Here is a 24,463-nt window from a genome sequence, read left to right as displayed (position 1 = left end):
AAAAAAAAATTAAAAAACCTTTTTATTATTATAATCAAAAGACTCTATAAAGTCAGAGTGCTCTGAGGGACATGGAAATATTAAGAGGAGTAGAGTGTCCGAATTTCCCAATATCGAGAAGTACCTTTTGAAATGGATAAAACAAACTCTCGATAAAAACATTCCCATAGATGGACCTTTGTTAAAGAAAAATCAAAAGAGTTTGCTACAAAACTGGGAATCCAGAACTTTTCCGCTAGCAACGGCTGGTTAGAGGGTTTTAAAAGGCGTTATGAAATAGTTTTCAAAAAAGCAGCTGGGGAATGTAAATTTGTGGACCCAGGTGTATGCAACCACTGGACTGAAGATCTGCCAAATCTTTTAGAAGGGTATGAACTAGACGATATTTACAACGCGGATGAAACTGCTTTGTTTTTCAAGTGCCTTCCGGACAAAACATTTACGTTTACTTCCACTTCTCATCATCGGGAAAGCAAAGCGACCTAGATGTTTTAAAGGTGTCAAGACTCTTCCCGCTGATTATGCCAACAATACAAAGGCTTGGATGACCAAGACATTATTTAAAGATTGGCTGAAAAAAGTTGACAGACAAATGAAGATAAAACGAAAAAAAATTCTGTTATTCATTGACAACTGTGCTGCCCATACGGACTTACCAACACTTGCGAACGTAAAAGTAATGTTTTTACCTGCTAACACCACTAGTAAAGTTCAATCATTAGATCAAGGCATCATTCATACTTTTAAACGCTTTTATCGAAGTGAAGTCGCTAAACATGTTCTTAAGAGTCTGGAAGAAAACAGTAGCCCTGACATTAACCTACTTCTAGCTATGAAATTTGCTAGAAAAGCATGGTACTTAGTAAGTGACGTAATTGTTAAAAACTGCTTCAAGAAAGCTGGGTTTTGGGAAAGTACAGATAAACAAGACCTGCCAGAGGAAAATGATGTTGAAGTTGGACCTAACAAAGAGGAATGGTCTAAGCTCGTGTCTCAAGAATCCAATATGTTAATGCCGAGCTTCGAAGATTTCGTTCAAATTGACGACGACGTAACTACCGCTGGAGAACAAACCGACGACGATATCGTTAAGAATTGTGTGGACACCTGTTTTGCTGGAAATGACAGTGAAGACGAGGCACAGATTTCAGAAACAGAAATAAAAATCATTCCAATGAAGCTAGCTTTAAGTGCGTTGGAGATGGTCCATCAGTACTTTGAATACACGGCGGTTGTTGATCAAGGAATATTCGACAATATTTATGAGTTAGAGAAAAGCATTCAAAATACTGAAACACAAACCCAAACGAAATTGATGAAGTTTTTAAGTGTAGATAAGTCCTAAATAAAATAAAATTACATAATGCATGCATTTTTGTTTTGTTTTCGTAAGCATTTAAAAATATGTATGTACATATGTTATGCATATCATGCACATAAATTTATCATATTATATAAGTAATACAATTCCTTTAAAATTTGTTTTTAGAAAACTTTATTTCCCTTGGTAATCCCAAGGGCAGCCGGTCTCAGCGGAAGAGTTGAAATAACTGACTACATAAGAGCGACGTTAGCGTATAAATACCTAAACTACTTTGCCCTAACTTTAGTTGCTGCACGTTATTGACCGCGTGACTTCTTAGTTGTTTACACTAGCAACTCTTTACCCAATCCTTAGCTGTCTTGCGTTTATTTTGTTGTTGTCACGCGAAAGGCTAAAAGTGTTCGGTCAGCATAATGGCCGGATGCATACTTAATGCTGTATTGAGTTCTTATTAACGTGTAAAGTTGCAGACGCTCCGTCAGCGAATTCGGTGCAGGTGATATTTTTGCCGGATGTTTGGTTACCTGTGCTAACTACTCCCCCTCTTGAAGTGAAAGCGTCCCCGGTTTCCTTTATGATGTTCTTGCCTGTTCTTTCCGAAAAATAATTTAACTGTTAATATCTTTTAAACGTTTGGGTTTACGAAAAAATCATACTAGAACTTTTTTGTAGAACATTCAATTTCCTACAAAATCTAAGAAACAAGATATTTTTTTAAGTAGTTGGAAGCGAGATATAAATTTTTCTATCTGATTATAAGAAAATATAGAAAACTGTATGTAGGAGGACCTTCCCGTTACAAGTAAAAACTCAAGTTTGGAGAGGCTTTCTTAGAGGTGTCTAGGGACCTATTTTTCCGAGTACGAAACGAAAAAAAAAATTTTTTTTTTTTTAATCACTCTACTGTCCACGACAGTCTTCAATATATATGCCCAGTGTTTCGAGCTCCGAAATAATGACAGAAAACATTTCTTCAGCTTTATGTCCCACCGACGGCAAAAACTTAACAAATCTTTCACACGGTTCGCCTGATTCTAAAACGTATCTAATAACAGGGGTAAGTTGATCTACGTGTGCTATATCTGGTGTTGAATCTATGATTAGAGAAAAATATTTAGCCCTTCGTATCTCGGACCCAATCTGTTTCGAGACTTTATGACCCATCAAGAGGATAAACTCATCGCAAACGGTCTTTGATAAATAACTGGTACTGCCTGATCCTTGATTCCCAAATCGTTCAATACGACTGGCTAAAAAAGGATCGAATTCCGCTAACAGTTCCAAAATCACACAGTAATTACCGTTATGTGGATCACCGAACTTTTAATTTTTGCCCCTGAAAGCAAGGCCTCTTGAACACAGTTGCTTCACTACCGCAACAACTATCTTCAGAACATTTCTCCAATAAATAATTTCTTCATCAATTTGGACCTGTAGTAAATTGTCGAGTCGGCCATCAATCGCACTCTTAGCTTTCACACTAAGAATACTAGATTTATGACGTGCAGAGTTTTCATGCTGAGCTACTCGGTATTCTGCGTTTTTCCAGTCATTAAATCCTTCGTTCTCGAACTGAGTCTTATACTCCAATGGACCGAATGCTAAACAGGGTCCGCAATATACTGATCTTTTAGTTTCAGAATAAACAGGCCAATTTCGGTCATTCACTTCATTATTTTTCATTTTTCTTCAGAAGATACCCACTGGCAAGAAACGACGCTGATCGGCATATATTTTTTTAATTTTAGAGAAGTCACAAGATTTGTTTTGATCGAAGCCGGACTTGCGATATTCTCCCTTAAGGTATTGTTAATTTCCCATAAAGCTGAATCCTTGTTTATATTTACAGTTGTTAGCACTTGGTCATTTCTTGTACTTGACGTCTGATTTGGGGACGCATCTTCAACTGTAATACTTATTGATAATTCATCTACCGCCTCCTTAACAAAAACATAATTATCCGTTTTTATACTCTCGCAACAATGTTGCTAAGGAGAGTATTATAGTTTTGTTCACATAACGGTTGTTTGTAAGTCCTAAAGCTAAAAGAGTCAGATATACGGTTATATATACCAAAGTGATCAGGGTGACGAGTAGAGTCGAAATCCGGATGTCTGTCTGTCCGTCCGTCCGCCCGTGCAAGCTGTAACTTGAGTAAAAATTGAGATATCATGATGAAACTTCGTACACGTATTCCTTGGCTCCATAAAAAGGTTAAGTTCGAAGATGGGCAAAATCGGCCCTCTGCCACGCCCACAAAATGGCGGAAACCGAAAACCTATAAAGTGTCATAACTAAGCCATAAATAAAGATATTAAAGTGAAATTTGGCACAAAAGGATCGCATTAGGGAGGGGCATATTTGGACGCAATTGTTTTGGAAAAGTGGGCGTGGCCCCGCCGCCTACTAAGTTTTTTGTACATATCTCGGAAACTACTACAGCTATGTCAACCAAACTCTACAGAGTCGTTTTCTTCAGGTATTTCCATATACGGTTCAAAAATGGAAGAAATCGGATAATAACTACGCCCACCTCCCATACAAAGGTGATGTTGAAAATCACTAAAAGTGCGTTAACCGACTAATAAAAAACGTCAGAAACACTAAATTTTACGGAAGAAGTGGCAGAAGGAAGTTGCACCCAGGCTTTTTTTAAAAATTGAAAATGGGCGTGGCGCCGCCCACTTATGTACCAAAAACCATATCTCAGGAACTACTAGACCGATTTCAATGAAATTCGGTATATAATATTTTATTAACACCTTGATGACATGTACGAAATATGGGTGAAATCGGTTGACAACCACGCCTTTTTCCAATATAACGCTATTTTGAATTCCATCTGATGCCTTCTCTGCATAATATATACATTAGGAACCAATGATGATAGCGGAATTAAACTTTACAAAAATACGGTATTTGAAAAATATGTAAATGACGTATAATGAAATCTTATCACTTTACCATGCGAGAGTATAAAATGTTCGGTGACACCCGAACTTAGCCCTTCCTTACTTGTTTCAAAAGCAGATTGTTCAACAGGCGACAGTTGTTGTTAGGCCACAGAACTCAAATGGTTGAATTTCCTAATCTAACAACACTGCTTTTACTGTCACTTGTAAGAAAACTGTCAATTTTTATGGTTCTACGGATAATCTATTCTTGTTCTTTTTTTTTCATTTTGGCCTTTTCTCATACTCAGCTCCACAAAGTCGCTTTCTTCCATCACTCATTCTATCAATTTTTTATTCAAGAACTGAAACAAAAACAAAAATGCATTGGGAATTTTATTTCTCGTGCGTAATTAAAGTCCTTTGTTCGGACTTCAGACCACGACTACTTTCCTAATATTATAAGCAAATGAAATAGGTATATCGACGGTGAAGTACCAAACACTGCTATCTACAAAACAAAACCGTTTTGTTTGGTAGATAGCAGTGTTTGGTACTTAACCGTCGACATTTAAGTATAATACGACAAAAAATGTGAATTTCCATGCAAACCTTCCAAAAAAGAATCAAGTTGAATTACTAATTCGTTGCTGATGATTTATTGTAATACATTAGAATTTCTTACCTTACTATAAGTATGTATTGTATGCACCGGTGATGTGATGTTATAAAAATTATCATACAATCCACTAAACAGTCTGAAAAATTAAAGCACACAACCACAGAAAAATGTACCGGTGAATAACGAATATTACGTAAGAAGTTATTAGAAATTGCAGGACGCAATCGACCAATGTGACTTTTGATTTGCTTTTGGTTTGAAGAAAATCCTATGGACTAACCATTTGTATTGCCGCTTTATATCTATATCTATCTCTCTCGATCTCGAACTCAATGCCTATGCCGCTGCCGCCGCCGCCGCCTACATCGTCTCCCGCACGCGGTAACCCGATCGCGACGCGAACCGAGCGCGCTCGCTTGTGGTTCGTACTGTCAATTCGTTCAGCCAGCCAGATACTCTTAGCGAACGGTCATATCATTCGTTCCCGCGCAGCAATACACAAACGACAAAGTACGCAAATACATTCATACCTAGTAGTAAATATTTAAATTTTGAAACATACACTAACTACACGTTAAATATAATATATGTACGTATTTAATTCAATAAATGAGCCTGCTGGTAAATCCGCCACTGGTTATAAGTACGGTGACCATCCGTACTGATTTTCGCAGTACTGAACTGTGTACTGATTTGGAAGCATCTGTTCTGCGGTTTTTTTTTTTGTGAAAATGGCAAAAATGTTCTGTTTTTTTCCGAACGTGCTGTTTTTTGTTCTGAAATTTAGCACCAAGCAGCTTAAAAAGTTTCTACTACTGGACAGCCCTTTAATGATTAAGGTATTACCAATATTAAATTGTCATCCCTGATGTGAACAGCTGATTGCGGGTTTGAATTATTTTGCTTTCTGTAATGTTCTATTGACAAACAACTAGTTAAGTTTTATGGCCAGTAGTGTTAAAAACTTAAATTGGGAAGAATTCTTTTGTTTTAGCTTTACAAAATGCCTCCTTCCCACAGAAAATGCGTTTTTAATAAACAACTACAAGAAGAATACACCTTCATAAAAGAAATTAACAGCGGTACAGTGAAATGTACAAAATGTTCTGCAGTTTTCTCTATTGCCAATGCAGGCAAACACGATGTGCTGCGCCATTTACAATCTCAGAAAAATCGAAAAGCCGATATTGCAGCTTCTAGCAGCTGAGCTTTGTAAGGACACGTACAATAGACGATCAGCGAAGAAAAAGCAGCGTAAATGAAGGCACCTGGGCATATCACACTGTTCAGCATAATTTTTCATATCATTTCAATGACTGCACATCGAAAATCATTAAAAGATGTTTTGACGAAAATTATTCATCAGCTCGCACCAAGCGTGAATCTATTGTTTATAATGTATTAGCACGACATGCATTGCAACTAGTGAAAGCTGATTTTAATGCTATCAATTTTATTGCCGTTTTTTCCGACTGCTCAAATCAGGGAAGTATGAAAGTGTGTCCTGTTTTTGTTTGATATTTTCTGCCTGAGAAGGGTGTGCAATTAAAAATATTGGAAGTAAATGATCTCCGTGGTGAATCGTCAGATATACTCACAAATTATATTTTTGATCTCATGAAAAAGTTTGCATTAAGTGAGAAGTTACTTGCTCTTTTTGCAGATAACGCTAATTGTAACTTTTTAGGAGCTGCAAGACGCGGGAAAAATAATCTATTCCATAAATTGGCAGTATCCACTGGCAGTAACCTTATTGGCGTAAGCTGTGCTGCCCACATTGTTAATAATTGCATACACAGTTCAATAGAGTGTCTTACGGTGGATATTGAAGTCATTGTTTTTAAAATATATTCTTACTTTTATATATACACGGTTGATGTCGAATATAAAAAAATGCTAGGCTAGGTCAGCTATAGAACGGATCTCAAAACTTTTCAAACCACTAAAAAAATATTTTTTAGAACAGCCTCACTGCCCAAGCCTCTTAACAACTTTTTTTGAAAACTCAACCTCAGAAATGTGGCTTTTCTTTACTCATTGTCAAGCATCTCTTTTTCATAATTACATTATGCAGATTGAATCGCAGAATATTTGCATGATAGAAGTTGCCTTACTAATGAAGGAACTTAAATTAAAAGTCACCGAACGCAGAGATGCAATTTTTGTACCTCTCCTGATGAAGATGATGAAGTCAAAGTTTGAAAAAGCAGGAACTGGAAACTTAAGAGAAATTAAAGATCACGTTAAAAACTTTTATAATAATTGTGTTGATTATATAAGCCAGTGGGATCGTGCATTTAAAGAGGTTGAGGTAATTGAATGGATTCTTCTGCGCACAGTGCCATCTTGGGATGAGGTTGAAAAAAATTTTGTCTATATTATGGAAAAGAGAAGCAACAGTAATATTAGTGACAGTGAATTGTTTGATGAATTCACCTGCGTTAAAAGTTATGTAACTCCAGATAAGCTTATTCAATGGGAGGAAAATAAAAAGCCAGTTGACCAAAAATGGATTGAAATTTTTCAACATTTAAGAAAACAATATGTACCAGAGAACTGCAAAACTCACTTTTTCCTTGAATCAGCTCATACGCAAAAGTTTCTATTCAAGTCCAATCACTGAGCGAAACACAGCGTTGAGTAAAAATCAGCTCATGTTGCCGAATCGCTCATTCGCGTACAATGTGAGCCTTCGGTCCGAAATGCTTTGCTCACGTTTGCTCACTTCACGAAATATTTAGCTCATGCTCGCTCACTTTACGAAATGTTTAGCTCACTTTCGCTCAGTGATTGGAATTGAATAGAAACTTTTGCGTATGAGCTGATTTAAGGAAAAAGTGAGTTTTGCAGTTCTCTGGTATGTATATAGTTTTTGTATGCTTTGTTCGCGATCAGCTTATGTGTCACATGCATTGCACTAAGAATTTGGTACACAACTTATATTTTAGTATGTATTTGTCATCCCGTCGATATGGAGCAAGAAAATATTTTAGAAAAAATACGTACAAACGCCTACACATTGTCAGCCCGACATAAGGGAAGGAGCCATGTTTGGAATATATTATCTGAAATTATTAAAGAGGATGGCACTATTTGGAATGGATTTACATATATACTGCCAATCCTGTAACAATATTTTAAAATATTTGCCAAAAAAATCTTCAAATTTAAACAGACATACATATGTAGTTTATTCATATGCGTTGAGTTTGCTCATACCCATTGAGTTTGCTCATAGACGTTGAGTTTGCTCTTTTGTGTTTTTGTTTTCATTCAACACGATCATTGTTGAGCCGAATGAGCGAACGCTTGAGTAGAGCTGTTTCAACACGAGCGTGAATAAACTCAGCAAGCAAACGAATTTACCACAATTGAGCTGAATTTAGCTCAGTAGCGAAAACATTTACGAATGCCATTTTGAGCGCTTGAGCCGAATGTGCTGATAGTTCGGGTATTGATCGTACATGAACATTTTTGCGCTCAACGGAAGCCGTTCTCTGATATGTACCTTATCAAAATATATGTAAAATAGTCGAATTTAATTTATGTTTACCGGGCTCAAATGCTCCAACAGAAAGGGTATTTTACATTTTAAATAATATATGGACAAACGAAAAATCGCAAATGAAAATTGAGACTGTGAACTCAATTTTAGTTACAAAGTGCAAAAATGAACTGCATAGAGTTTAAAAATTTCTTACAAAACGAAGAAAATTTGATTACAAAAATGTATTCCTCTGAAAAGTACAATTAATTTGCATTCAATGCATATTTATATTTTTATGTAATACTTAATTTAAAAATAAGTTTTTTAATACATATATATATATATATATATGTATATATATGTTTTTTATGTTAATTTTTGTTACTTGAATTAAATAAATTTGTTCTTAAAAAATGTTCTGTTTTTTCGATTTGAAATTGTGGTCACCGTAGTTATAAGTAAAGCTCGTTCGTCATTGAGTTAACTCAAATATGGGTCGAAATACAGGAAATGTCGGAAAGTAATAGGACTAATTTTCTTGCGTCGCGGCTGTACTTCGGAGTGTGCGCGCACCAATTGGATTCGGTAGAGGACGTTCCTAGCTAACGAACAAGCGGTCAGTTGGCTCCAAGCACCTAGAGAGTCAGGACAAACATTTTTGCGGGACGTGTTTCTGTGAGTGGTGCAAGCCGAAAATGCAGCGTTCGTTAGAGCAAAAGTAAGCGACAGAGACGGTGAATATGATCAAACAGGCTTATCCAGATGTTTCTTTAGCAAGAAGTTGTGTGTTTCGGTAGTAACAAGCATTTTCGGAGGGCCGGGAAGTGATCGCTGATGAAGACCGTGCTGGGTGACTTGCGATTTCGACAAACACCGACAATGTGACTCGTGTGCGCAAAGTTTTGAACTCAGACCGTCGACTAATTATTAGTTTAATTACCCAGAAGTTAAATTTATCTAAATCTAACCACTTGAACATGTGCAAGGTCTGTTTTGAAAGGTTTTAAAGAATTGTAACGATTGGTTCAATAAATCTTTATCTTTATAGAAGGTAAATGGGGCTCAGGGAATTGCTGAACTGATTAAAACCATTTATGATACACAGAGATACTATTGCCAGGAAACGATTCTCTCTGAATTTTAACTGTATATCGCATATATTGACTGATATTTTCGGTCAACAATAGATACTGTAGTCCTAATTTCCGATATTTGGGGACTTGAACAGTTTTTATTGGATTTGGGAAATTTTTGGTCATAAAGTAGCATGCTCTAAAATAATTATTAGTATATTAATTGTTTCTTGATTTATGTACTGGAAAGTGCAAGAATCAAATGGAATTTAAAACTGTGGTATATGAGAGTTGGCGTGGTTGTTCTGCGATTTCGTCCATTTTCGTACTATGACATAATTCTATTAGAAGAATGCTAAGTACTAAATTTTGTCGAAATCCGTCAGATGAGTCCTGAGACATGGGATATCACCAAAGAGTGGGTGTAAAATTTACTGCGTTGTGTAGGCGTGGTAGTGGTTCGATTATGCTCATCTACGATCTCGTAGTTTTTTTGTTTTAGGGAACCCGCATTCCGAGGTTCATCAAAATACATTATCTCAAAATACAGCTTGAATGGATGCACCGACAGAAAATCATGCCCAATACGGCTTTTCTCTTTTTCTTGATTATTTGTACGTACATAATCATATATCTGTATCTCTTAGTTTTAAGTGATAAGCCTAGTATCCAGCTCAAAGTTGTCAAGAGAATTTCCTGCGGTAAATTTTCTTGTGCTTGTATGCAGCTCTAAAGAAATCTAGTGCTAATTTTTAATATATTTTTTCAATAAAATGTGTATATGGCAATCCTGATTTTGCGAAAGAACATGAAATCAACAATTGTTTCTTGAAGGAAAATCAAAGTAATCATTAAATTCATCCTACAATTAGTTAAAATCATTATTATGAAATATAGTTAATTTTGAAATTTTGTATAGAACTTCCCAATCTGCATTCCTATTCCTTAAATTGCAATGAAAATATATATATACTTACACTCATGGGTTCATTTTCTCTTGCTTTCTAATAAGTGTCATTCACATTGCGTAACCAGCTGTCAAAATTACTTGACTATAGCTCAAGAAATAATGATTTTTTTTTCTTGAGCAATTACTTAATTACAACCGTTGGGTGAACAAAACTATTATACTCTGTAGCAACAGGTTGCAAGAATATAAAAACCAATTAATATATTGACATAAAACTTTACACTATTAAAGATATGCAATCTCTCAGAAAATATCGGTAAATGTGTGAGATATGTAATTGAAATTAGGAGAGCATCTTTTCTTGATTATAGTATGTGTGTATGTCAAAAATGGGTTGAATCGGGTAAATATGTAGCCCCATATATCAAATATCACATAGAGATTTTCGAACTTCGGTAGATTTTATACCTCATACATATATCGGCCAGTATGTGAGTTATATTAATGAAATTGAGTGATCGTGTTCTTTACCTATCGGTACATCTATCAGAATAAAATAGATGGTAAAACGCCCATAAAACTAATATCAAGATTTTCAAATACGAGATTGCTTCCTTGCATTGCAAGAAAATTAAATGTTCTGTTACACCCGAATTTAGCGGCACTGCAGTACAAGATTCAATGGCTTCGCGGGCTCGAATTTGGCGAAAGAATTGAAAATGTGTTTAATTTCACTTTTTTTATAAATTTATAAAGTTTTTTATGGCATTCGTAACTTTAAGGTCTTGTTTTTGAATATCAGTGACTAGGCTCATCAGAATGATGAAGGTCTCTCCAAAACACGTCTCTTACAGGTTTATTTTTAAAGAATTTTGGTCAGGTATTTTAAAGGTATATGAATTTATCTGCTTTCCGATATTATAATTGGCAATGGTCAATGGTTTAGGAGTATAACTATTTTTTCTTGAGCTTTATGATCTGGACTCGGAGACAACATCGACATACATATCTGCTTTTTCTTTTTTAATAGCCAACTTGCTTCGTTTTCAAGCTCTTCTTAGTGTGTATCGGCAACGAAGGTTGACATTGATGGGGAGGAAAAAGTTTTATTACTTTATGTAATAAACGATTTTCTTAAATTCTCCCTAAACTAAGGTAAACATAGTTTTAAACAAGTACGAAAGGGCTAAGTTCGGGAGCAATCGAACATTTTATACTCTTGCAACTTGCAAGAATCAGAGTCAGGGAAATAATTTAAGGGATAAAACCAATCATATAGAGTAAAGTCAGCAGGATGTTCGAAAATCTTGATATTAGTTAGAACATAGAAACATTATTTGTGCAAGTAGGCGCGGTTGTTGTCCAATTTCGTCAATTTTCAAATTTGACATAATTAGTCGAAATTGGTTGGTCGGGTCCCGAGATATGAGACTTCACCAAAGAGTAGTGCCACTTCCATTGTACAATTTTCACACTGACTCCCATTAAACGTTCTCATACCATCTCGGTAGTAAATTTAATGTTTCTATATCGTTATATCTGGAGTGAGCGGGGTTATCCTTCGATTTCATCCATTTTCACACAGTCGGAAAAAGTTTTTATAAGATTTATACTCAGCGAATTTGGTTGTTGTGGCTTAAGTGGTTTAGAAGATATGTACATTAAGCTTGTTAGAGGACGGGGCCACTCCCACATTTGCAAAACTTGTGCCCCTTGCTACTGCGATCCTTTGTACCAAATTACAGCTTTATACCTTAATTTGGTGCTTAATTATGGCACTTAATATGTTTTCGCTTAATGGCGTTTTGTGGGGGTGCAAGTGGTCCGATTACGCCCATATACGAACGTTTTATCGAGATATCTCAAGTTCTACTTCAGTTACAGCTTTCACGGACGGATGGCCAGACAAACAGACAGACAATCAACCGGATTTCAGCTTTCCTCGTCATCTTGATCATTTATACATACATAACCCTATATCTATTCGTTTAGGTTTTGGTGATACGTCAACCGTAAGGTGAACATAACTTTAATATTATGTAACAACTGGTTGCAAGAGTATAAAGGCCCACCCATAAGTTTACTGTCTCCTTAACCGCTAAAGCTAAAACAATTAAATTCGCCTAGCGCAAATACGTAAAGAACTCCTTACAACAGTGTGGAAATGGATGACATCGGATGTTAACCCCGCCCTCATTTAACGGTACAGTTCAAACCTACTAAAAACGCGATAAATCAGTAACTAAAAACACCAGATCTTCACGGAGCAATTAATTTAACGTGGTAGTACTTTTCACGAATATTGCCCTTGACGTACATGCATATGCCAAGTTATGACTAAAACTTGCCTAAATCGAAATAGAGCTGTTCAAACTCTGAATATATGAACCCAGTGCTTATAGTTGACTTTTTACAGAAAGTATCGATCAATGTGTGTGATGTATGTGTATTTATGAAGCGGGGTTGTTGGGGAAGACCTTGTAGAATGAAATTTCCTAATCTATAGTATGCAAAGGGATCCGCAAATTTACTGACTGTCTGGGCAGTCATGCAATTTCTGTATTGGGCTCTTCCCTTATTTCAGAGACGATGACATCGTTATCGCAATGGTAGAGGGCGAGGAAAAAGAAAGCACGGCTAAAAAGAACCAGTGTTATCATTGCGCTGAATAAAATTTGTGGAAGCTTAGATACAAACCAGAAAGGTGAGTTACTCTTCGACTTTATCGCTTGTAATGGGGTTTCGTCCATAGCTGAGGAATGCTCAGCTGCTCCAGGGTCAGCCTTGGGACCCACGAACCCCCACTCCTTATGCGGACAGCCAGACCAGCGTGATGAAAACGAGCGAGATTGATGGGCCAGGCGTTGACGCTTGTTGCGACTGGCACGGCGATAAAAATGAACGGAATTGATGAGCCAGGCGTTGACGCTTGTTGCGACTGGCACGATGATGAAAATGAACGGGATCGATGAGCCAGGCATTGACGCTTGTTGCGACTGGCACGGTGATGAAAATGAAAGGGGTCGATGAGCCACGCGGTGACGCTTGTTGAACCTCGCACGGTGATGAAAGTGAACGGAATTTATGAGCCAGGCGTTGACGCTTGTTGTGGCTGGCACGGTGATGAAAGTGAACGGGCTCCTCCCTGCTTACTGCTACTTTCCTACGCGATGCTGGGCGACCGTCCGGTTCGGCGAGCTGGAGCAAAAGAGATCGCATTTGGTGTAAAGTGCTTGCTTTTATAGCAGCATTGCGCAGCTTTCGTTACCGTAGCGAGGTAAGTTGTATGCGTATGGTGCGTTAGTACGCATGGTGGAAAGCTCTAGCAGCTTTCATCATCGTAGTGAGGTAAGTTGTGTGCGTAGTCAATGCGGTGAAGTTTAGTACGTATGGTGGTATGCTGAGGGTACATGATGTACTGTGGAGCGAAGTTGACGTAAATTATTGTAAGGTGGTAAAAGCCACGTTACAGTCACCCCTCACTTCGGACAATGATACTTCGATGGCGGCGGGTGGAAGGAGATCTCCCACGATGGTTCGGCTGGAGGCTGGCTGGCTGTGCTAGTTGGCGTGTGCCGTGAACGGGGAGCGGGTGTGGAAACCTTTATTTAATAGTATTTCTTAACCTATAGTACAAGGCGTCTTAGGTCTTATAGCTTACAACTAGTGACACCCAATTAATGTAGTCGTATAAATGCATGAATAACTATGGTAATTAAAGCTAATGACTTAATTATAACGGCTGCTCTGAGGTGTTACTCGTATAAATGAAGCACGCATCTGTCCTCGCCGTATCGCACCAGAACCCGGTCGCCTTCTAGCTTCTGTAGGGCTAGACGTCGGCCCCGGAAGAATAGCGTTCGCTTGGAGCGCTTGATAAAGTGCTGTCGTGTCATTACCAGCCCTTCCAGGAACCCTGGGATTTCGGTCACCGGTGTCAGTTCTTGGTGCGATGTGTCAGGCGTGGCCGGTTGTGCGCTGATCTCGGCAGTTGGAGGCCGGGTCGTCGTCGGGGTTGACGTCGCTTTTGGGTGAGGCGGCGTCGTCTCGACGTCGGTCTTGTCAATTGCTGTGGCAGACGCCCCATCGTCGTTCGAGCATGCGTTTATCCCGGCAGTCGCTGTTGTTGCTGGTTTCTCGTGCGCATTCCTTACAAGTTGCTTATTAATGCTGGCTTCGGCCGTGACGTTACTCGCTGCAGTGCCTCGCTGGACGAGTCGGATTGAAGCTGCAGGCGTCACTTCGCTTCGATCTGCTGAGACCGTCACCTGAGCATTTGTTCTGCCTACGGGGTGTGTCGAGGTTTGGGCGGCGCGCAGTCCTTTCGTAGCACAGGCTTCGCGATTTCCTTCACATGCAGCTGGGACTCGTCTGGTGGTTGGTATTTTACGGACGTTCGTGCTGTGCGGCGTCTGCCGCGGCAATGCTTCTAGTTCGGCTGGTTTTATGTTCGGCCGCGGTTGCTGTTTGCTGCCGCTGTGCTCCTGGGGCTGCTTGGATGCCCTCGGGCGAGTTTGGGCGGCTGATCCGGTGACGACTACGCTTATTGCGTGCAACGGGTGCACTTCGGTTGCATTTGTGTGCACACGAAGTCGTGCTTCCGGTGGTGGTTGTGGCTTTTAAGGCTCATCTGGTGGTTGTGGTTGGTGCTTGGTATGGCGGCCCGATGCGTGTGGCATTCCGCTGACTACGTGTTTCATTTCGTTTATCTGGAAAGAGATGAGCAAACGGTCTAGGATCGTGTTTATCTGGGGAAGTGGGTATGCGTCTGGTATGCTTGCTGCGTTAAGTTGCCTCTCGGTTAGCATAGCAAGATGATCGGTGGGTGCCGGTGTGCTTAGGCGTGTAGCGGTTAGAGGTTGGCCATCGATGGTGATAGTCAGGTCTCGCTTCCTTAAGAAATCCATGCCTAAGATGACATGTTCCGAAAGCGTCGGTAGAGCTGATACAAGTAGTCGCGTAGACTTGTTACCCAGATCTATTGTAACAGGATACATTTTCGTGCTAGGTATATACGTCTGGTTAGCTAGCTGAATGCGACGGGTCTGGCGTCTGGCTTTAATTTGGTGTTTATCTAGATGACGTTGAAGTTCTTTACCGATATATGTGAGCGTGGCTCCGGTGTCCACCAGAGCTTCTATCTGCATGCCTGCGACAGTAATGGGCAAATAATAACGGCCATCTTGTTTCCCTTCTGGGTACGGAATCGTTGCGTTGAGTGCTATTGTACTGGGTTTGGACGGAGTAGCTGGCACCGTCGCATGTGTAGAACAATTGCAGTCTCGAGACATGATTCCGTCGCGTCCACAGCGAGAGCAAAATATTCGCTGCTGGTTGCGACATTGGTGCCTTCGGTGTCCCGGCTGCTTACATCGCCAACAAACTTTCTCGCAGCAATACTTAGTACTTACCGCCGTCAAACAGTGATTGGTGTTTCTTGCTTGCCTGGCCTCCTCGCTTCTTAACAATTCGTAGTCTTCCGTTAATTCAAGTAGTTCGTCTAGGCTGTTGAAATCGCTCCGACGGACATATAAGCGATATTCCACCCTTAGACCATCGTATATATGCTCGGTGTGATCTTCATCGCGAAGTTTCGGGTGCTGGCGGATAAACGTTTGGATAGCCAGCACATAATCCTTTGCCTTCTCTCTGGGAAATTGCTTGCGCTGGTGGATGGTTTCCTCCAGATGTGCGAGGTGACGCTTCGGTAAAAAGAACCGCTCAGCCTCGTATCGAAAGTCGTCCCACGTGTTGATTGCGTTGCGTTTTACACGAAACCATTGCAGCGCTTTGTCCTGCAGAGTTTCCGGCATCGTGGCAAGAAGCTGGTTGTTTGCTAAAGAGTAGCATTCCGCTTCTTCGCATCGCTCTAGAAAGTCGGGTAAATTTTCGCGACCGCTGTAGCGTATGTTCCATCGCCGCACGGAGTTTATAACCTCCAAATCCGGCACTCTTGCAGCTGAGGTTATGTCGCCACGTGTTGCCACCGCTTTGCTTGGGATTTTTACCGTGGTGGTTGGAAAGAGTATGGTGGCGTTATCTTCCTCCTTCATTTCCCTTTCCAAAGCATGCACTAGGTCCTCCGTGGATTTATGGTGGCGCTTTGCACGGATGCAGGCGCTCAGCTCGCTACGGAGGTCTGCTACGGTGCGTCCTTCGACAGCGATGTGGTGTCGTCTGCACTCGGTGACTAATCGGTCCTTCTTCAGCCAGTAAATCCAACTGGTCGTGTCTCAAGCGTTAGAGCCTTCATCGCTGGAGTGCTGCGATGCTTATGATTGTGTGGGGGCGCGGCGAATCTGATTCATGAGCGTTGGTGACTGTTTCATGTTTTTCACTGTCACTCACGAAATCAGGTCCCTGCTCGGGCGCCATTTGTAATGGGGTTTCGTCCATAGCTGAGGAATGCTCAGCTGCTCCAGGGTCAGCCTTGGGACCCACGAACCCCCACTCCTTATGCGGACAGCCAGACCAGCGTGATGAAAACGAGCGAGATTGATGGGCCAGGCGTTGACGCTTGTTGCGACTGGCACGGCGATAAAAATGAACGGAATTGATGAGCCAGGCGTTGACGCTTGTTGCGACTGGCACGGTGATGAAAATGAACGGGATCGATGAGCCAGGCGTTGACGCTTGTTGCGACTGGCACGGTGATGAAAATGAACGGGATCGATGAGCCACGCGGTGACGCTTGTTGAACCTCGCACGGTGATGAAAGTGAACGGAATTTATGAGCCAGGCGTTGACGCTTGTTGTGGCCGGCACGGTGATGAAAGTGAACGGGCTCCTCCCTGCTTACTGCTACTTTCCTACGCGATGCTGGGCGACCGTCCGGTTCGGCGAGCTGGAGCAAAAGAGATCGCATTTGGTGTAAAGTGCTTGCTTTTATAGCAGCATTGCGCAGCTTTCGTTACCGTAGCGAGGTAAGTTGTATGCGTATGGTGCGTTAGTACGCATGGTGGAAAGCTCTAGCAGCTTTCATCATCGTAGTGAGGTATGTTGTGTGCGTAGTCAATGCGGTGAAGTTTAGTACGTGTGGTGGTATGCTGAGGGTACATGATGTACTGTGGAGCGAAGTTGACGTAAATTATTGTAAGGTGGTAAAAGCCACGTACTTTGTACTACTGTGATCAAATTGAAAGGTGAATTTTGTGCATTTCAACTCCTTCTAAGCACTTGGAAAAATCGTCCTATCGTCAAATGAGTCAAAACGGTGTCCTCGGATTGGTAATGTGAATTTGCTGAATAGCCAGAAGTTACACGAAGGTAAATCAGGCGAATGCGGCGGCTGCAGAACGATATTAGTTGAAAATGTCGAATAACTAATCCAGTATGAGATAGTTAGAGTACTACCAATTTACTGAAAAAAGAAATTACCGATTCGAAAACCGCGCGAAGTATAAAATAAAAATTCAATTTCAATTTGATCACAGTAGTATATACAGCAGGGGTACCTTACCCGCGTTTGCCACGACAATCAGAAAGGAGGTCATTCCTCTGATATCAAACTGGAGTAGAAAATTTCTAGAAGCTTCAGGAAAACTAACTGGGACCTATATTGCAGGAAGCTTCGACTAGCCCTTTCAAACGCGCCAGAGGAGAATGCCGTACTCTCTTCAGACGAGGTTGATAAGTGCGTCAAAGCCTTCAGCACTACTTGTAAAGCTTCCGTAGAGAGATTCTCTCCAAGCAGCATTAAACTAGCGCAATTGCAACAATAGCGTACTGCATTAGATTGGGGTATATTCCTGGGTCTTGGAGATAGGTTATGGTTGCGTTCATTCCGAAGGCCGGTAAGAGATCGTTTGTGTCGGCCAAAGTTTTTGGATCCATCAGACTCTCGTCATTCTTACTGAAGACGTTAGAGAGACTGATTGATCTGAACTTAATGAGTAGTATTCCAAGAGATCGACTCGATGCCGGAAGCGGTCATAAATAGGTTTGGGGAAAATCAAACCTTAAGCACCTTATTCTCCAACTTTTCGGCGACACCAAGAATGTAAGTAGGTGCACCCCACAAGGGGGGAATTTTCTCTCCATTTCTTTTGATCATGTTTACTAATGTTCTTATGGAAAAGTTTAAATAAGTCGATTGTGGGGGAAAATTTCTAAATACCATGTATGAGCTAACTCAGGGGTATCTCCACTAATAGGGGGAACGCGTCTTCGGACTGCTGATACCGTTAAGTATTTAGGGCTCATCCCAGACATTAAATTCTCGTGGAAATCCAATATAGAGGAATATGGAGGAAAGATGAAAGCTTTGGTTAATGCAAACAATTGCCGATAATACAGAAAGGCAAAAATGTTTTCTCGCCATTTCTTTTGATCATGTTTACTAATGTTCTTATGGAAAAGTTTAAATAAGTCGATTGTGGGGGAAAATTTCTAAATACCATGTATGAGCTAACTCAGGGGTATCTTCACTAATAGGGGGAACGCGTCTTCGGACTGCTGATACGGTTAAGTATTTAGGGCTCATCCCAGACATTAAATTCTCGTGGAAATCCAATATAGAGGATTATAGAGGAAAGAGGAAAGCTTTGGTTAATGCAAACAATTGCCGATAATACAGAGAGGCAAAAAAAAACAGCTAGCCTTAACAAACCGATGTAAAGAATTTTAAAATAAAAATTATAAATGATAAACCTATAAAAGAATTAACCGAAAATAGGTTCTTACAGTAATATGTTTAAAACCAAAGTCGTTTTCAGCATTTACAGCAAGTAGTATTCTGTATACGTATAATACTAGGCAACATATTTGCCTGGGGGGCCAGTATGTTTAAATGAGTAAAGCCTCTACTCACTCTACCCGGGAAAAACTGGCGCACCCAAACAAAAAGCAGCTCAATTCACCACGGCCAATGACACCACAACACAAGACCAACACAACTCAGCACACCTGTACACCAACACACTTAACAAAAAGGATGGACTTACAATTTAAAACAAACATCAATTATAAGCGTATACAACCAAATTCATGGTCGATTTCTCATAATTTCAGTATACTTAGTACACAAATTGTTTTAATTTATTGTACAAATTGCTTTAATTAATTTCACTATGAATGTTAATTACTGAGTCAACAGTTCCGACTTCAAATGTAAATTGTGTATGTGTGAATAAATACAGTAAACAGTAGGCCTTACAACTTAGTTAAATGGAAAAAAAATTATTCCTCGAGAATATTTAAATTAAGTATTCTAACACTTTTTTAATTTTCAGTGGTTCCTTTATCCGTTATGCTGGTGCCATACTTTGATGACAGATTACCGCCATATCTACAGTATGCCTCAGTTGGCGTGCACATTGCCAAAGAAATTCTACGATCTATTACGAAAAGCTTCGAGGATAAAGCAATTCGTTGTGTACCCGAATCAGTCAAGGTTTTCTCAAATCATAGTCAAATGGAGATACTAATACACTCTGGAGGAATGCAAATATCATATCATTCAATGTTATCTATAACCGGGCCGCTGAAAGGAATGGCTCGTTTACCATCTTTGAATTTGACTCCTACTCAAATTTTTTTTTTGGTAACATCACAAGAGCTGTGTGAGGAGTCTAACTACATTGGCATAGATACAGAAACCGTGGATTTCGAACACATGTAAGTACTAATGATGTAATGCTTTAAATATCATAAATGCATAAAGTTTTATTTCAAACTACTAATGCATAATAATGAAGCATCAAATATTTTTAAATATATAAAGAAATTACAGAATTTATTTATTTTAGGCTATGATTAGTTGTATAAGATCTCTAAGTGAGTGAAATTGTTGTTCCTAGATTCACTTTCCAGGCCAGAAACAACTTTGATCAAAACTCTATTTTTCATAAATTTCTATATTTAAGCACCATCGAATTCTAATTTTCAACTCTCCCATACCAATCTTCGTAACTTTTCGACAATTGTATTTAAAATAATATCCTTTCACCTCCAATGGCTTGACCCATTGCTTTATCAATCCTGACTTTATTACATATTGAACCACTGAGTTAATTTTAGGAAAATAACTCTGGTGTAGATGTTTCACCCTTCACTTCACTTTCATTGGTAGAATGCACATATTAGTAGAAATTTGCCGACATCATTGTTTCTTATAGCATACAAATTTCTTTTGAAACAAGAGCAAGATTTGCGTTGAGTACAACATAACATTTTCTAGACTGTAAGTTTATATATGTATTTCCATCTGAGTTTTGTTAAAACTTTCTGCTTAAGTTTTCGTATATTTTGGTTGGGAGTATTAGGGAGCATATTCAAAACTTTCATGAATAAATTCGTAATATGGCAATCCAAATTTACTAATATATGCAGGGTTTGTTGCTTTCTGCCTTTGTTGAGCTGTGTCTATGTGTCCAATGTAGCGTATTTTGAATAATTTCGCTGTTATACTATGTTCGGACCGACAAGGAAAACATGTTTTCGTGGGAAAAACTGGTTTTCGTACGAAAACTGGTGTTTTCGTCCATGTAAAATCTGTCAAACGAAAACACAGTTTTCGCTGAAAACTACTTGAAAACTTACATTCCACTCATCCGGTGCCTGCTCTAGTTTAATCGATTCGGAAGAGATATTATTGTCACTTGATGTTTGCTTACATTCCATATACAAGTACAGCTGTCACTTGATATTGTCATATTAGGGGGATTCTCTTGCACTTGCAAAACCCTTGCACGGTGCACGAATTGCAGAATTTTCTTCTTGGTGCAATGGCACAACAACAAGCACACGCAAAAAAATATTTGCAATGACTGTAAAATATGTCAGACCAAACCCCAATTTCGTGCCGTCATATATCACTAGATTCCGCTAATGGGTGCTCTCTTGGCCTTGCATATTTCGGTGTGCCATCGTGCAATCTTGCAAGAGCAAGAGTGTCCCCTATTGATAGTTTTCAGTGAAAACTAATCGAAAACACAAATTGTCGGTCCGAACGATTTAGATTCCACAACCCGCAAATGTGTTTTCAAAATGTTTTCAATGTCGGTGTGAACATCGTATTATGCATAATGCCATAAAAAATGCTAATTTTGAGACGATCTCACACTGGAAGGAGTTGGCATCCCTCTATCTTTGAATGAAGCCGAGCGCGGGAAGTCGTATATTTATGTCAAATTCCACTTCGTGTCATACAAACATTCATAAAATACAAGGTTATCTTGACGTCATTGAATCAACACCGTCATACAAAGTGCGTTCCAAAGGCACTAAAAAAAAAACAAAACAGATCAAATGGTTTTTTCGGCAAAATTAATTTATTTTATTCAAAACAGTCTCCTCTGCTTCATTACAGCTTTTTGCACGGTTCAAAAGCATGTCGAACGAGTGTTTTAGCTCGTTGGCGGGTATGGCCGCCAGTATGCCGGTGCAAGTCTTTGGAATGGCCTCTTCGTCTGCATAACGCTTTCCTTTCATGAGCAAATGTATTTTTCCGAAAAGGACGAAGTCGCACGTTGGCATATCAAGTGAATAAGGAGAGTGGTTAATGGTTAAAATGTGATTTTTGATCAAATAATCGGTAACAAGAGTCGATCGATGAGACGGCGCATTATCGTGCGTCGAATACCGCATTAACGTTTTAGCCGGGTGGAACAAATTCTTTGTGGACAATACCCGTGGAATCATAAAAATAAAGCAGCATTGTTTTTTATTTTTTGACTTTTCCATCTGCGATTTTTTGGGTGTCGACTCGTCCGGTGCCTTCCATTCAGCACTCTGGCGTTTCGTTTCGGGATCATATTGGAAAACCCACGTTTCGCCGCCAGTCACAATATTGTAAAGGAAGTTTTTGTCTTCTTTGACATCTTTAATGATGTCCTTCGAATGTTGGATTCTGAGCAATTTTTGGTCGTCGGTCAATTTGTACGGAACAAACGGTACACACACCTTTCGTAAGCCAAAAAGTTCGGTCAAAATGCGATAAATCGATGTTTTGGAGATGTTCAATTCCATTTTCATGAATTTCAATGATGATTTCGGCTGATTTTGATGAATTCACGAACAGCTTCGATGGAATTTCCGGTGATCACAGATTTTGATTGGCCCATTTTTGTCCTCTCACCACTTTGAAAACGTTGAAACCACTCGTGCACTCTGTTACGGGATAGGCAATCATCGCCATTGTTTCATCAATTAAAACGTTTCGGTAAAAGTTTTACAAATTTTAAAACAAAATTTAATGTTGGCTCTTTATGCGAAGCTCATTTTCGCACCGATAAAACAAACATACTGACACTTAAAGCGCAATAGCTTACATTCCAATCGATAAAGATAGCAGATTCTAACGTACCTATATATACATCGACATATAGATGGTGACACCAGGGGCGATAGATTCAAAAAGTCCTGTTTACTTTGGAAAGCTCATTGTACTTACAGTGGGACGAATATAAAAAATAAAAAAACAAAATATTAATTATTTGGCAGTGTTTATTCGTTATTTTTTCGTTTTTGTCCGATTATTTGATATGTGATTAGATATAATTATACCATGTATACTTTGTATTTTCTGTACACTCGACATGAGTTTTTTTTTTATAAATAACTTCTATGTACTATGCATACCCCACCAGATTTTCTAAACCATCTACCGCGTAGCCTCTGTTTTTTAATTCGCTGAACTATGTCAATGTCGTCGTATATCTTGTGCTGCTCATCGTTCCATCGATTGCGGTAATCGCCGTTGCCAATGCGCAAAGAACCATACATTTTCCGCATAAACGTTTCTCTCGAAACTTGTAACGCCGACTCATCAGATTTTGTCATCGCTCATGCCTCTGCACCATATAGCAAGACACTGATGATGAGTGACTTGCAGAGTGTGGTCTCTGTTCGGCGAGAGAAGACTTTACTTCTCAATTGCCTTAACAGTCTGAAGTAGCACCCCTTTGGCAAGAGTTATTCTGCGTTGGCTGACGTTATTGTTGGGGTAGATTCGAACTTCTTCATGGTCGGGCAATGAATCGCCTCCCCACCGTCATCGATTGGGGAATTGGGTTCACTATATCTTGGTGTTATGCTTTCACTGCCATTCGGCAGGTTGGAGAAGTGTTCCCTGAATAATTTCAGTATGCTCTGGGCATCAGCTATGGAGGTTCTATTAGAGTATGCTCCGGTCTTAAAACCTTCTGTTAGTCGCCGCATCTTTGCGTAGAATTTTTGAGCATTACCCCTCGGTCAGCTGGTCAAGTTTTTCCTATTTACGCATTTTGACCTCTTTTTTTTGTGTCTGCAAATGCGTCTCGCTTAACTCTCTCGATATCTATACCATGATAGGCCAGTCTATTTTCCCTCCACTGCTACACGGTACCCCTCATCGTATCAGCTGTTCTTTTGCCTTGTCCAAAAGCCAATGATTTCAGTTTCAGCTGTACAAAAGGAACTTAAAAATTTCCTTTGTACCGAGTTGCTCTCAGAAAGTATGAGTGCAAGTCGAGTAGAAAATCGGTCAGCTGTCTGCTGTAAATGCCGCTTCTCGACTTCGAATATTCCTTGTGTTTGTTGACGTGCGTTTTTTTTGCTGCACAGAGGGGGGTGTGTGTCTTAGCTGCAACAAGATAGTGTTCTGAGTCGATGTAAAATGTGTCTTCTGTCCATCACAACATGATTGAAGTGGTTAATAACTTTTTGTAGCGAAGACAGCCAGGTAACTAGATGAATTTTCCTCTGCTAGAATCTAGTATTGCAAATAGCCATATTTCGGCGAATTAGATCAGCCTCAACCTAAAGTGGCAAAATAATAGCAAACGATATCCGAGGTTGTTCAAGGTAGCACTTAAAGTTCTTTCCATTCCTGCTAGCAGTACTTTTACTTTTATATATACCTTTGAATGAGTATTTTTAGTCCTTTTTTCAAGTGCTTTAATTTTAATATAAAGATATATGAATTTTGTTAACTTAGGTTAGTTTTAAAACAAAGATGATCTCATTTTGTTATTTTCAAATAATAACTATTAAAAACATAAAATCGAGCTGCTGGTTTCCCAGTAGTAACTATTCGTCATTCGAAAAATCTTCTTTGTTGCGTATAAATCGGTATGAAAACATTATAAATAAGTAGTGAAAAAAATTATCAACATAGAAATTAAAAAAAAAATAAAGAAGCAACAAAGACAATATAGCTAAAGTAAAAATACTCAAGT

At 39.3% G+C, this 24,463-nt stretch overlaps 1 protein-coding gene across 15 annotated transcripts in view; it reads left to right on the top strand.

Annotated features, from left to right (window-relative positions):
• LOC126764541 (endothelin-converting enzyme 2) overlaps window positions 1–24,463 on the top strand; it is a 1,258,369-nt gene that overhangs the window by 882,048 nt on the left and 351,858 nt on the right. For all 15 annotated transcript variants that reach the window (XR_007668060.1, XR_007668059.1, XM_050482233.1 and 12 more), the window contains one exon: window positions 19,538–19,922. Coding sequence is in view for 13 of the 15 variants with exons in the window: in XM_050482233.1 (XP_050338190.1) it covers window positions 19,538–19,922 (385 nt within the window). In the remaining 2 variants the exon portion in view is untranslated. The remainder of the gene's footprint in view (window positions 1–19,537; window positions 19,923–24,463) is intronic.

Source organism: Bactrocera neohumeralis, unplaced genomic scaffold (genome assembly GCF_024586455.1).
Source record: "Bactrocera neohumeralis isolate Rockhampton unplaced genomic scaffold, APGP_CSIRO_Bneo_wtdbg2-racon-allhic-juicebox.fasta_v2 cluster09, whole genome shotgun sequence".
In the NCBI taxonomy this organism is placed as follows: Eukaryota; Metazoa; Arthropoda; class Insecta; order Diptera; family Tephritidae; genus Bactrocera; species Bactrocera neohumeralis.
The sequence above is the reverse complement of the archived record's forward strand: the minus strand, read 5'-3'. Positions and strand labels throughout refer to the sequence as shown.